Genomic DNA, 13,852 nt, shown 5'->3' on the forward strand with positions numbered 1-13,852 from the left:
GCCTGTGCGTCCGCAGCCCGTGCTCCGCAACGGGAGAGGCCACGACAGTGAGAGGCCCGAGTACTGCAAAAAAAAAAAAAAAAAAAAAAAAATCACAGATGCTGATAAATATTTGTGTGTAAGGATGTTTATTACAGTATTATTTATAATCGTGAAAAACCGGAAATAAATTATATGTGCAGTGATAGGAAATGGTTAAATCAGTTATGGTCCATCTCTATAGTTGAAGCCTATATAGCCACTAAACATGTTTTTGAAGAATATTTAATAACATGGGAAGTTATTTATGATACAATGGCTTAAGTGAAAAGAATGCAGTGTACAAAATTTTGCTTAGTTATGTATATTAGTTTACTAGGACTGCCATAACAAAATATTGCAGACTGGCTGGCTCAAACAATAGAAATTTATCTCTCACAGATCTGGAGGATAGAAGTCCAAGATCAAGGTGTCAGCAGGTTTGTTTGTTTTCTTCTGAGGCCTCTCTCCTTGGCTTGCAGATGACTGCCTTCCTCCTGTGGCCTCACATGGTTTTCCCTTGTGTCTCTCTCTTTCTGTGTCATAATATCCTCTTCTTATAAGGACACCAGTCAGATTGGATTAGGGCCCACTCTCATGGCCTCATTCTAACTTATTCTAACTTAATTACCTTTATTATAGGCCCTATCTCCAGACACAGTCACATTCTAAGGTACTGGGGATTAAGGCTTCAATACGAGTTTTTGCCTGGGTGGGGGGAGGGTACACAGTCCACAATACCGTGATTCTGATTTTATTTAAAAATGTAAAGAAAAAAAAAGACTTGAAGGAAACATAGTAGATTTGTAGCTTTATGAGCAGTCCTGAAGATTCATAACATGTGGTAACTGGTAAATAACTTTGCTGATGTACAAATCTAAGTCACATGGACCTTTGAAGATGGCCTGCGGCAAAGTCTACTGGGCATCCTCATCTCATTGGGCTTCTTTATGTTTCATTCATCATCTTGGATGTAGCAATTTTCATTAAGGGTTAAAAGACTCGTAATTTTTTTTACGATGCCATACCATAGTTCATAGGGGAAATATGCAATAATGGTAGTTACAGAACTGATGCTCTATCTTCCATGAATACATAAATAATTAAAAACTATTAAATGTTAAGAGAGGTTATATGAGTGGTGTAATAATAAACTTTAAAAATTTTATTATTTTTTATGGTATCTACTATAGCGAGCATGTATTACTTTTATAATTGGGAAATAAATTCATGTTGTTTAAAAAATACTGACAATTTTCCACCTGAAAATATGGGATGAAGTTGATGTGATCAATTTCATGCTGTGTGATTCTTAAAAAAATTTTTTTCAATTCAATTCAATTTGGTTCAACAACTATTTGTTGTTCACTTACACTGTGCGTGGTGCTATGGTTCAAAGCTCCATGAGACATCATCTGACCGTCTGAAAATTTTTACTCCAGTTAAGGAGACTGAAAACCACTCTGCTGACTGTGAAAAGTGTTATAAATAAAATATGGAAGCCTGGAGGGAGAATTGATAAAGGTGACTTCCTTTTAGAGTTAAGCCTTGAAGATAGAGTGAGAATTCACCATTCAAAAGAGGGGAAAGAAGGTCAGGCAAGGAGGTGTTTATTCCCCCCTTATTTATGTACTTAATCATTTACTTATATCAATATTGACTCATGGATATCTATTTTATATTTTGTGTTATAATCCATACCATTTTTTTTTGGATGTGCTTTCTTTGCTCAATGAAATGTTGTGACTTTCAAAGTCAACAGAGGTGAACATCATAACTTTTAGTGGTTATATAGTACGTATTTAATCAATTCTCTACTGATGCACACTTTTGCTTCCACTTTTTATTTCCAGCAGTGCTGGAATAACATCCTTGTACATTCATTTTTGTGCACTTGGGCGACTGTTCTTTAGTTTACCATTCTAATCCCATCCCTAAGACATATACTTGAGCTTTGTTCCCTGTTCCTCAAGTACACCCTGCTTTCCCTTAGCTTCCGCTATTTACCTAGAAGGCTCTTCCCCTATCTTTGTCCACTGAAGTTGCCTGTATGATTCAGGGTTCAGCTCAAAGGCTATTTGCTGTATAAGTTCTTCTCTAGCATTTTGAAGAGAATTTAATGGTTCCATCCCACTTCTCTTTGTTGTATATGTGTTGTAACACTTATTATCTGACACTCCTATCCCAGGACTTCTCTCTACTAGATTTTGAACAGATAGAGGCAGAAATGTGATCAATCACGCTCATTTGTGTACTCCATCATAAAGTAACTAGCATATTTTGACTTCGAAGTGAAGAATCTGAGTAACTGAGAAATTAAGAATTTTGCTCAAGGGACTTTCCTGGTGGTCCAGTGGGTAAGAATCTGTGCTCCCAATGCAGGGGGCCCAGGTTTTATCCCTGGTCTGGGAACTAGATCCCCCATGCATGCAGCAACTAAGACCCCGTGCAGCCAAAAAAAAAAAAAAAATTGTGCTCAATGTTGCGCAGCTAATTACTCTTCATTTCTTTTACATACATTGTTGCTCCATGCTTCAGGGAGACAGAGGAGTTGAATACAGGTGCTAGTGTTTGTTTAAAGTACAAACAACTGTGCTGTAGTTTAGTGTTTTTCAGCTGTCTGTCAAAAATGTTTGTTATTTGAAGACTGGTATAACAGTCTTCCAAAATGAGCCTGTTCATTATGCCAAGTATTCACAGGAAATTGCATATGAATGCAGGAGAAATTAAACAAGGCCTCTAATCTTTCCGACTTCCTTTTTAAGTCAGCAGGTGGCATAACGTATGTTATGTATTAGAATTAGTAATAAGAGGTGAATGCCATAAAACAAAACAAAAATAAAACAAAGAGACAATGTTAGTTTAGTCATGAGGCTGTCAGTGAGCTGAGGCTAAAGAAGGTCCCGCACTGTGGTCCTAATGATCCACCCAGCGTGCACCTAGGAGGAGACGCGCCCCTTCCGTTAACACTTTGTGGCGGGGTGACCTACACATCTGTGACCCCCGCCGGGTAGGAGGAGGCCCCGCTGCAGACGCGCGCGCAGATACAGCCACCCGCAGGCACCTGGATCCGCGCGCCGCGGGAGGGGGGTGGGCCGGGGCAGGTCCCACCGCCGACCACGCCCCCAGGAGGTGGGGCGGGGGGGCGGGAGTCTTTAAGACCGGGCTGCCCAGCCGCCTGCTCAGTCAGGGTGCGGAGCTGTGGACCAGGAGGCTTGAGACTTAGCCCTGCGCCGCCTGCCCACGGGGGCCTCCACCACCCTCACCTCGGCCTCACTAGCCCGCCAACCCAACTCGGCGGCTCCTCCGCGAGCCTGCCGGGAACTCGCGCCCCTCGTGTTCCCCGGCCCCCGAGGGGGCCGCCTCGGGCCATGGTGCCCTCCGAGGAGGAGCCCGCCGCCGCGCGGGGGCCGAGCGAGGCGCAGCCGCCCGGCCCTGCGCCCCCAGGGGCCGCTCCGCTGCCCGGCCCGGGACCCTTGGATGGCCCGGAGGCGGCGGGGGCCGAGAAGGTGGAGGTAGAGCTGGCGGGGCCGGCGGGGCCGGCGGGCGCTGAGCCCCTTGAGCCCCCTGAGGGCGGCTGGGGTTGGCTGGTGATGCTGGCGGCTATGTGGTGCAACGGGTCGGTGTTCGGCATCCAGAACGCCTGCGGGGTGCTCTTCGTGTCCATGCTGAAGACCTTCGGGTCCAAGGACGATGACAAGATGGTCTTCAAGACAGGTGAGGCACAGCACCCGCCGCGGCCATCCCCGAGGGGGCTGGCGCGCGGACCCCCGGGCATCCCGTGTGCGGAGCGAGCGTCGGCGCCGCCTAGTGCGCCTCTGTGGGTCCGTGTGTGCGGAGGTTGTGAGGGGTGGGTCTGTCCAGTTGCAAAAGCAGCATGCTCGGTGCGCCTGTCTTTGTGTTGAATCCAGATGTAGGCACTGTATTTGGAAACAAGTCGCAAAACTTATTTGCCTAGATCTTCCTGCTTTCCTCTCTGCAGAATAGGGGCTAAGAGTCTGCGGTAGACTTTCTTTTCATTTTTGAAAACAAACAGACCCTTCCAAACCCTATTACACCGCTCCGTCATTTTTACGGTCTCTTTCGTGACCGTGACGGTTGGGTTTTTGTTCATCTGCTCCCGGCGCTGCAGAGGGCTGTTTGTGTTGCGGGGAGGCAGGGTTGGCGAGATGAAAGATATGTATTCCAAGGTCACGGGAGTTCGGAAGGGGGCCCTGAAGGAACCACGGTTTCGTGGCGTTTTTTTTTTTTTTGCGGTGGGGGGAAGGGGTTGTCACTCTGCTAAATATAGGAGACAGCCAGATCAGGGACTGGGAAGAGGGAGGTGAAGGGTTGCCCTTTCCTAGTGTGTTCTTTGTCATATTTAATCATATACCAAATTAGATGAAAAAGGTGCAGACTTAAAATTTTTTTTCCGTGTAGAGGGTTGGTTATTACCTGATCTACCAAATCCAAGACCTTCTGTATAATGCCTTTACATACATTATTTCATGACATCCTGCAAGGCAGGCGTTGTCAACCCCATTTAGGTGAGAAAAGTGAAGCTTGTTGAAATAAAGTGTCCTAATGAGCCCAGAATGGAGATAAGACACACATCTTATGACTTAAAGGGCCAAGTGATTTCCATTACTAAATCAGGCTCCCTGCTTGCCATTTGGGCAACTATATGGTTAATGGTCTTTTTTTTTTTTTTTAAATTTTAATTTTCGTTTATTTTTAGAGTTTTCCTTAGGTCTTTAGTGTGCATACAAAAAATACATAAGACTCGTAACAAATTCTAAGAGAGAGGTAATGTTGGGAGTTTTAAAGCCTTATATATAAAGAGTATTATACTATATGTATCATTATTCAGCCTTTCTTCTACTCTGCATTGTTTGCAGTTTATCCCCATAATACCTCAATTTGAGCTGGTAGCTTAAATTCTTTGCATTTTAACTCATAGTTTTCCATTGTATGAATATATTATACTTTATATGCATTTTTCCTTTAATAAACATTTAGGTTACTTCCAGATTTACTATAGACAATGCTGCCATGCATATTCTTGTACATTGGCTCCTTGCGCATGTGAATCAGGTACCATATTTAACCTGGAATTTCTGTTCCTTAAATAGCTTTTAAAGCTGTTGTGTTCTGCAGGTCACAGGATACAAAAGTGTTCAAAATGTAATATGATGTACCTGCTTGGAAGGCAACTATTGTACAGTTTATCAGGATAGATATGCATATGTAGTAGTAAACAAAAATTATTTTGTGTCTTTTCTCTATGCGTATCGGGTATCTGGGAGGGAAAAGCCCAAGGAGGCAGAATTCACAGAGTCAACATTTTAAGACTAGGTCCTTCAGTATTTAGCATATTCTTGCCTGGGATTACAGACGTTTATTGAAGTCAAAACACCAAAACAAAACAGTCTTTTGTTTACCACTGGTTTTGCAAACTCAGGTGAGTAGATCCATTGGTATCTGTGGAGTGTCTTATTTTTTCTCCTTCCTAACTTTTTTTGAGAGAGAGTGAGCAACTGCTGGAGAGAGACCATAGCTTTACCAGGGATCAGAGTTTTGCAGTGTCGAAGCCTCTGTATCTCTACCGTCCCCAAGGTTCCCATTGCTACAACAGGCCAATTCTGGGTAGCTGAAGGGGAGGGAGGCCACAGGGACCTGCTCTCTTGAACTTTTTGAAACTCTCTATTTTCAGTTTTGTTGAATGTCTTTCTCCATTTACTCATTTAAATCCTTGATGGCTTTCAGCCGTGTTTGTGTGTGTGGGGGTGTGTACACACAAACAAGTATACAAGGGTGCCAGCTAAATACTGAAGATCTTTGTGCTCGTCTGCATGACTGCCATGTGTGGTTGGTTGTGCCCTTGCACAGAGGTACACAATTCAGGGTCAGTGGTGGCTGGAAACCAGCCTGTGCTCTGGGTGCCTTTTATCTAATTCCTGCAGAGGGGCCCTGTGCACTTGTAATGGCCCTGTGTAACACCCCAGCTAGATGGCACAAAAGCCTGTACTTGTACTTGGTCGATATGTGAAACATGTACAGCCGATAAACTTTAAGGTCTGAGATCACCTCATCGGTGAAAAAATGGTGACAGGATAGTCTTTTAGCCAGTTAATGTTGAGATCCACCCCCCTTCTGTCTCTCTCTCCTTTCTTTGCTCCCTTCTTCCTTCCTCTCTTTCTCTCTCTCGCCACTTTCTCTTTCCCTCCCTCCCTCCATCTCTCTCTCACACTCACTCACACACACGTGCACACACACACACACGCACACACACACACAAACACACACGTGTTTCATATAAAGTCTCATCTACAGTAGGCCCTGAAGTGTTTGAGAACACCTGCTTTGAAGTTTGACTCTTCAGTCTTTTTTTTGGATATTCTAATGCTGAGTCATCTGTGATCAAACGTATGCTAACTTCAAGTACAACGTAAAACATATTTGGAACTGTTTAAGGCTTTTATTTTTTCAAAGTTTCGGTCCATTTTCAAAGTCTGGAACAGAGAGACTAGAGCCCGTGCATTCCATATCCTCTCCCTCCTTTTCTCTTTCTTTTTTTAAAAAATTAATTAATTAATTAATTTTTGGCTGTGTTGGGTCTTCGTTTCTGTACGAGGGCTTTCTCTAGTTGCGGCAAGCGGGGACCGCTCTTCATCGCGGTGCGCGGGCCTCTCACTATCGCGGCCTCTCGTTGCGGAGCACGGGCTCCAGACGCGCAGGCTCAGTAGATGTGGCGCTAGGGCTTAGTTGCTTCGCGGCATGTGGATCTTCCTAGACCAGGGCTCGAACCAGTGGCCCCTGCATTGGCAGGCAGATTCTCAACCACTGCGCCACCGGGGAAGCCCTCGGTCCATTTTCTATTACGTTATTCATGATTGATAATTCGGGCATTAGAGGGCAGTCTCCACGTGTTCATTAGCTTCTTTATAATTATAAGCCCAAGGATACCCAGGGAGGTGGTGTTGGAATGGGAACCTAGGCTTCCAAATGATGGTTTATATTTCTTGAGAACTTCACATGTGCCAGGCCCAGTGCTAAGCACTTTACATGCATTTCTATTTTAAATCTTACTGCAACTCCATGAGATAGGCTTTATTTATTTATTTATTTTTAAAGAAACTTATCTGTTGAGCTTTTATTTATTATTTATTTAATTTATTTATGTATTTTGGCTGTGCCGAGTCTTCGTTGTGGCATGCGGGATGTTTAGTTGTGGCATGCGTGTGGGATCTAGTTCCCCGACCAGAGATTGAACCCGGGCCCCCTGCATTGGAAGCATGGAGTCTTACCCACTGGACCACCAGGGAAGTCCCGAGATAGGCTTTATTTAATCTTTCTTTTCCGATGTGGAAACTCAGGCTCATAGAGATTAAGTAAGTGGTGGAGCCAGGGTTCAACCTCAGGTTTATGTGACTTCAGAAGCTAGGTTTTTAATGCTTGATCATATTGCATTGGCTAGATAACATTCTGCTAATCCAGTGTTCTTTATGTTTGGTTAATTCAAGTGTTAGAAATTGATTGAGTACTATACCGAGAATTCTGGCGTTAGAAAAGAGGTCTGAAAGATTAGGGTCCCTGTTTCTTGGTCTTACTTGGCTGTCAGTAAGCAATTGCCAATTGTTGATGTCTCGTTGAAATCGGTTTTTGGGTGTTCCCTGGTGGTCTAGTGGTTCGGATTTGGTGCTTTCACTGCTGTGGCCCGGGTTCAGTCCCTGGTTGGGGAACTGAGATCCTGCAAGCCGTGCGGCGTGGCCAAAATTAAAAAAGAAAGAAAGAAAGAATTAGGTTTTTTTTTTGCGGTACGCGGGCCTCTCACTGCTGGGGCCTCTCCTGTTGCGGAGCACAGGTTCCAGACGCGTAGGCTCAGCGGCCATGGCTCACGGGCCCAGCCGTTCCGCGGCATGTGGGATCTTCCCAGACCGGGGCACGAACCCGTGTCCCCTGCATTGGCAGGCGGACTCTCAACTACTGCGCCACCAGGGAAGCCCAGAAAGAGTTAGGTTTTTGAAGTATAGGGAGATGTTCACGGAGAAGCAAGATAATTTCACATGGCATTCAAGAAGAAGTCTGGGGTTTCCTTTGAAGAACCAGGCTCCTTTAGACTGATCCATAGCAGGACAGTACTTCCGGGCAGAACTGAAGAGGAACCTTCCTCAGGCTTTACTTTTTCTCTTCAGGGCTCTCTTACCTCTTTCTATGTCACTGACGATCCACCCAAAATTTCTCAGGAAAAGGGCGTGGAGAAATTCATTCACACTAAGATATAAGCGAGTTTACACATCTTAATGTTACTCCTTATTCATTCTACAAATGTTTACCAAGCATCTGACACCTTCTGTGCTGCGCACTGGAGGTGGTAATAGAGAGAGGAAGTCAGCTGTTCCCAAGGAGAGCAGCTGATTCCCTTTTGATCTGCTGTGGGATACAAATAAGTAAACAGAGTACTTCTCTTTGCAGTATACCAGGACTCAGTCTTAATGTAAGAGGCTGAAATTCTAAGGAAATTCCCACCAACGGTGGAGGCTGGGAAAGGCATTTGATGGCCTCTTTCTCTGTGGCAATAAATCTCACTTGGTGAAATTAAGGCTTTGGAAAGGGGAAGAAAGCCGAACTCCGATTTAGGCAGTAGAACCAATTAAAAATGTTGAGTGCATCACAGCCCTATTACGTTATCCTGGCTGCTGTTGACGTGGCACTCAGAGATATGCCTTGCACATACTGCTGTGTTAGAAAGGTCCATCAGAGGGAGCAAGCTGAGCTTGAGTTGTCTCTTTTCAGTTAAGTTTTATCTGTTCATATGTATGTGCTTCTTGCCCGGATGGGGGGAAGTCAGACACTTTTGGGAAAACTAATACAGATGCTACAATTAACTGGAACATTGTTTTCCCTTAGAAATTGCAACTTTGCTTTAACTTTGGTTATTGGAAAACCTATTTTTAGTTCCTTCATGGAACTGAGAAAGATTCTAGGGTTCTTTTAGCTTCCTGACACAGTGCTGTGGATATTCTCTGGGATCTTACTAGGGTATTAGTCTAGTTTACTTATCTACTTTCTTCCTGGAAAAAAAAATATTTTAGTGGTATATTGACGTTTAAAAAATAACTATTTAAAACAAGTATGTTTTCAGAATCAGTATTTAGGGTCATTAGTGATATTCTTTTGAAGAAATTATGTCTTTGTGGTCCAGAGGCTTGGTCAAGAAGACCCCTACTTCTTTTAGTAATTCCCAAAATGTGTTCTTTAATAGCCTTTCTTTAAAGAAGAGGCCTGTGGTTAAATAAGTTTGAGAAACACTGCACATTATCTTCCTCTTTTGGATATTTTCAAATATAAATCAAGGTATTAAAAATTCAATTCAGTTTTAAAGGAAAGTAGGTTATCAAAAAGGTCCAAAAAGGGACGCTCTTTGGTTATAATCATTAACGCAACTCTATCTTCCCTGTGTGGAGGTAGATTGCTCTTCAGATAGTTATAATCACAAAGTAGGAGTTTTAGTAGCATTTAGGGATGAATGCATCTTGCAACACCTCTCAACGTGGTCTTACTAGCACCTCTGAAAGTTTGTCAGTTAGCTCTTCCTGAAGGTTTTTTTAAAAAAGCTTTTATATTTACATACTGATATTATGCTGATATATGCATACTGCAGTTGTATGCTACACCTGAACTTACAGGAGGTTTTGGCTATAGCTCAGAACTGAACTGCTATGTCTGGTTTTTATGGAGAGGACTTTATTTTTGGTGGGGAAAGCTGTCTGCATAGCTAACCATTTCTATGTCACAGGAAAGTGTTTGGTAATGGTGTTTTCTTAATATGGTTTCAGTGAACGAATGATCTGATTCGTGGTCCTATACTGTATACATGTTTCACTATAAGGAAAATACCTGACTCTTATTTGCACTCAAAGAGATGTTGAAAAGCCAAGAGAACTCACTTATGGCGGCTGTTACGATGCTTGATTTTCCTTCATTCTCTTCCATCTTAAAACATCCAACCTCATATTCCATGTGAATTCATCTAAACTGCCTGTTAAAATAAGTTATTAGACCACAAAAATTGTTACGGGATTTTGGAATAATAAAGACATGAGCATGTTGTGAGCATTTCATACTCCGTTTCCAGAATGTTTCTGAGTTCAGAGCAAGACTGAAAAGTGTAAATAGTGTGTAGTGAATTCTGATTAAGTACAACAATATGAGTATTTCTGTGGTGTTTTATCGTAGAATTTTTATCAATAGAATTAACAGTCTAAAGAACCAACTCAACCAAAAATAAAAGTGTATGAATTATTTCAGGAGAGGTTTTGAGGTGTCTTTTAGAATAAATTGTACTCTGTGCTCTTGATGTGATTTGTTGTATCATTTTTATATGGGTCCTTTTTTTTTTTTTTTTTTGCGGTACGCGGGCCTCTCACTGTTGTGGCCTCTCCCGTTGCGGAGCACAGGCTCCGGACACGCAGGCTCAGCGGCCATGGCTCACGGGCCCAGCTGCCCCATGGCATGTGGGATCCTCCCGGACCGGGGCACGAACCTGTGTCCCCTGCATCGGCAGGCGGACTCTCAACCACTGCGCCACCAGGGAAGCCCAATGGGTCCTTGTTGAATCCATGTTGCAGTTCCTTGAGGCTTGGTCCCAGGCCATGTGCTTGCTTCACTTTTCTTGCCTTCCCTGCGTGTCTTATATGCCCTGTGGCTCCAGCCACTATCTTGGGGTGTTATTTCCAAATTTCTTCTTTGTGTTCAAGACTCATATTACCTATTTCTAGAAAATTCCATTTGGATGCACAGGTACATCATACTTAGCTAAAATGAACTCATTTCTTAGCCACCCCACTTAGTGTTCACCTGCCACCAAAAACAACAGCCCGCCTGTGGATAGGCGTAACCTTCCTTCTGAATTCTCTCAGTATATAACACCTCTGATGGCTCATGTCAGAAACCTGGAATCCATCTTAATTTCTTATTTCTCCTCTTTCCTTTCCTATTTCATTAAATTAGACAGTCCTTTTGTGTTTACCTCCTTAATGCCTCATAAGTCAATCCCTGTCTTTTCCTTTAGTGCTGTGCCTTAATTCATGCCTTCATTACTTTTGGCCTCAATTATTGTCATAACCCATTAACTGGTCTACCTGTCCTCAGTTATACAAGTGAGTGGTTTTTCTGAAACATTGGACCATATCATTTTTCTATTTAAAAGCCATCAGTGATACCCATTAGTTCTGGGAAAACCAAATGCCTTTGAGCACTGGCCCTTGCCTGACCCTCTAGCCTTGCTTCTCACCTCTCTCCCATCTTGCGTGGCATGCAGGATCTTAGTTCCCTGACCAGGGGTCGAACCCGGGCCCCCTGCAGTGGGAGCGTGGAGCCCTAACCACTGGACCGCCAGAGAATTCCCTCTCCCTTCTTGCTTTTTATGCTCCAGCCTAGCCAAAGGTCTTGCACTTTTCCAAATCTGTCCTGCTGTCTTTGCCTCTGTGACTTTATGTGTGCCACTCCTCTCTTCAGTGTGGTTGTTGGTCCTTATAAGGTTCTGATGAAATGGTTGGCCATTTTATTTCTTTTATCACAACTATGGGATAAACAATGTTTTTATGCAACTGTTGTTACGTTTTTGGGGGATGCATGTGGAATGTTTTGGGGGTAGCACGAATTCAAATGAGTTACGAATTAAGCTTAGAGTAGAGTGGAAGACATAGAACCTAATTTCAACCCATCCTAATCTAGCATTCTGTGAAAGGCACTTTTAAGATAATCCATATTTGTTTAAGTGATAATTTGCATAGTTCTTTACCATAAAGAAAGGGTTTTCATATACATTACTCAATTTTATTTTTTAGTGTAGCATTGTAGTGTGTCATTACCTCTATTTATAGATAGTGAAGTTGAAACTTGCACGGTTTAAGGTTGGGACACATGATATCAGTATTTACATCCGTTAAGTTGAAATTAAGAGCATCTTTTTATTTGGACAAAGATTTATCCTTCTGTTAAAGTTGTCTTGAAATGTAGAATACTGCCTTTTTATCCCCTTGAAACTATTTTCTGCATATTTACCTAAATGTTCTCTAGAACCTTTAGTGTCTCCTACCCAAGTTATCAGAAATCCTGTGAAGTCGTCCAATCCATTCCATTTAGAGTTATCACAACCCAGTTAGAGATCTGATCTCATATTGAAGTGAAACAAACCTTAACAAAAACAAACGAAACCCCAAACACTGCTCCAACAATCAGCTCACCCCAGCTCTGAGCACCCGTCTAGCCTGGTGCCACGCAGGCACAACTGTGGGTGTTTTTATTGGCAGTGTTTCAGAAGGAACAACTCCAGCTCTCCTGGGACCTGTGCAGAAGCACTACACAGAGCCACCCTCTAGGACTGGAGTAATGGAGGAAAGCAGTGCTCCTAGTTATCTGTGTACCAGATGTGTGTGATCATACCTTCTTAGCTAAGTTATCTTCATTAACAGCAAAATGCCTGCATTCCGCCTTGCATGTAGGAACTAGAACTAGGAAATTGAGGAGGTGACTTGCCTTATTCCCAAATTGAAGTCTTTTTTCATTTCACTAAGTTTTAAAATTTTATTTTATTTCATTTTTTTAAGGTGGCCAGATAGAATTTCTAACTTTATTACATGCTTATATTAATGTAGTCATGATTTTCTTTTTTTTAAATTTAAAAAATTTAAAATTTTTTGGCTGTGCTGGGGCTTCGTTGCTGCGCGCGGACTTTCTCTAGTTGCAGTGAGCGGGGGCTACTCTTTTTTGCAGTTTGCGGGCTTCTCATTGCGGTGGTATCTCGTTGTGGAGCACGGGCTGTAGGCATGCGGGCTCAGTAGTTGTGGTACGTGGGCTCAGTAGTTGTGGTGCGTGGGTTCTAGAGCGCAGGCTCAGTAGTTGTGACGCACAGGCTTAGTTGCTCCGTGGCATGTGGGATCTTCCTGGACCAGGGATCGAGCCCGTGTCCCCTGCATTGGCAGGTGGATTCTTAACCACTGTGCCACCAGGGAAGTCCCACTAAGTTTTTTTAATTGAAGTGTAGTTGATTTACAATGTTGTATTAATTACTGCTGTACAGCAAAGTGATTCAGTTATACATATAACTGAATTATTCTTTTTTTTATATTCTTTTCCATTATGGTTTCTCATAAGATATTGAATATAGTTCTCTTTGCTGTATAGGACCTTGTTGTTTATCCATTCTATATATAAAAGCTTACATCTGCTAACCCCAACCTCCCACTCCATCCCTCCTCCAACCCCCTCCCCCTTGGCAGCCACCAGTCTTCTCTATGTCCGTGATTCTGTTTCTGTTTCATAGATAGGTTCATTTGTGTCATATTTTTAGATTCCACGTACAAGTGATATCATATGGTATTTGTCTTTCTCTTTCTGACTTACTTAACTTAGTATGATAATCTCTAGTTGTGTCCATGTTGCAGCAAATAGCATTATTTCATTCTTTTTAATGGCTGAGTAGTATTCCATTGTATATATATATTGGGTTGGTCAAAAGTTTGGGTTTTTCTGTAAGCTGACTCTAACAGTGCTTAGTTGTCTTTAAGTTCATTAGAAACAATTTTGTTGGATTGTATTGTGACAGCTGTCATATCAGCGTGCACTTAAAAAAACACATCAAAATTGGTGAATTTTTGTGTAGCCATTTTAATATTGAAGATGGAAGAAAAAAGGCAACATTTTCGGCATATTATGCTTTATTATTTCAAGAAAGGTAAAAATGCAAATCAAATGCAAAGAAAAGATTTGTGCAATGTATAGAGAAGGTGCTGCGACTGATCGAATGTGTCAAAAGTGGTTTGCGAAGTTCAGTGCTGGAGATTTC

General features: G+C 42.7%; 1 protein-coding gene across 1 annotated transcript in view; it reads left to right on the forward strand.

Annotated features, from left to right (window-relative positions):
* The first annotated feature begins 3,220 nt into the window (after window positions 1-3,220).
* SLC16A10 (solute carrier family 16 member 10) overlaps window positions 3,221-13,852 on the forward strand; it is a 135,921-nt gene continuing 125,289 nt past the window's right edge. Inside the window, 1 exon segment of the mRNA XM_079939304.1 lies at window positions 3,221-3,735. Within this exon segment, the coding sequence (XP_079795430.1) occupies window positions 3,390-3,735 (346 nt within the window). The 5' untranslated portion in view covers window positions 3,221-3,389.

This window comes from Stenella coeruleoalba (assembly GCF_951394435.1).
Source record: "Stenella coeruleoalba genome assembly, chromosome: 12".
Lineage (NCBI taxonomy): Eukaryota > Metazoa > Chordata > Mammalia > Artiodactyla > Delphinidae > Stenella > Stenella coeruleoalba.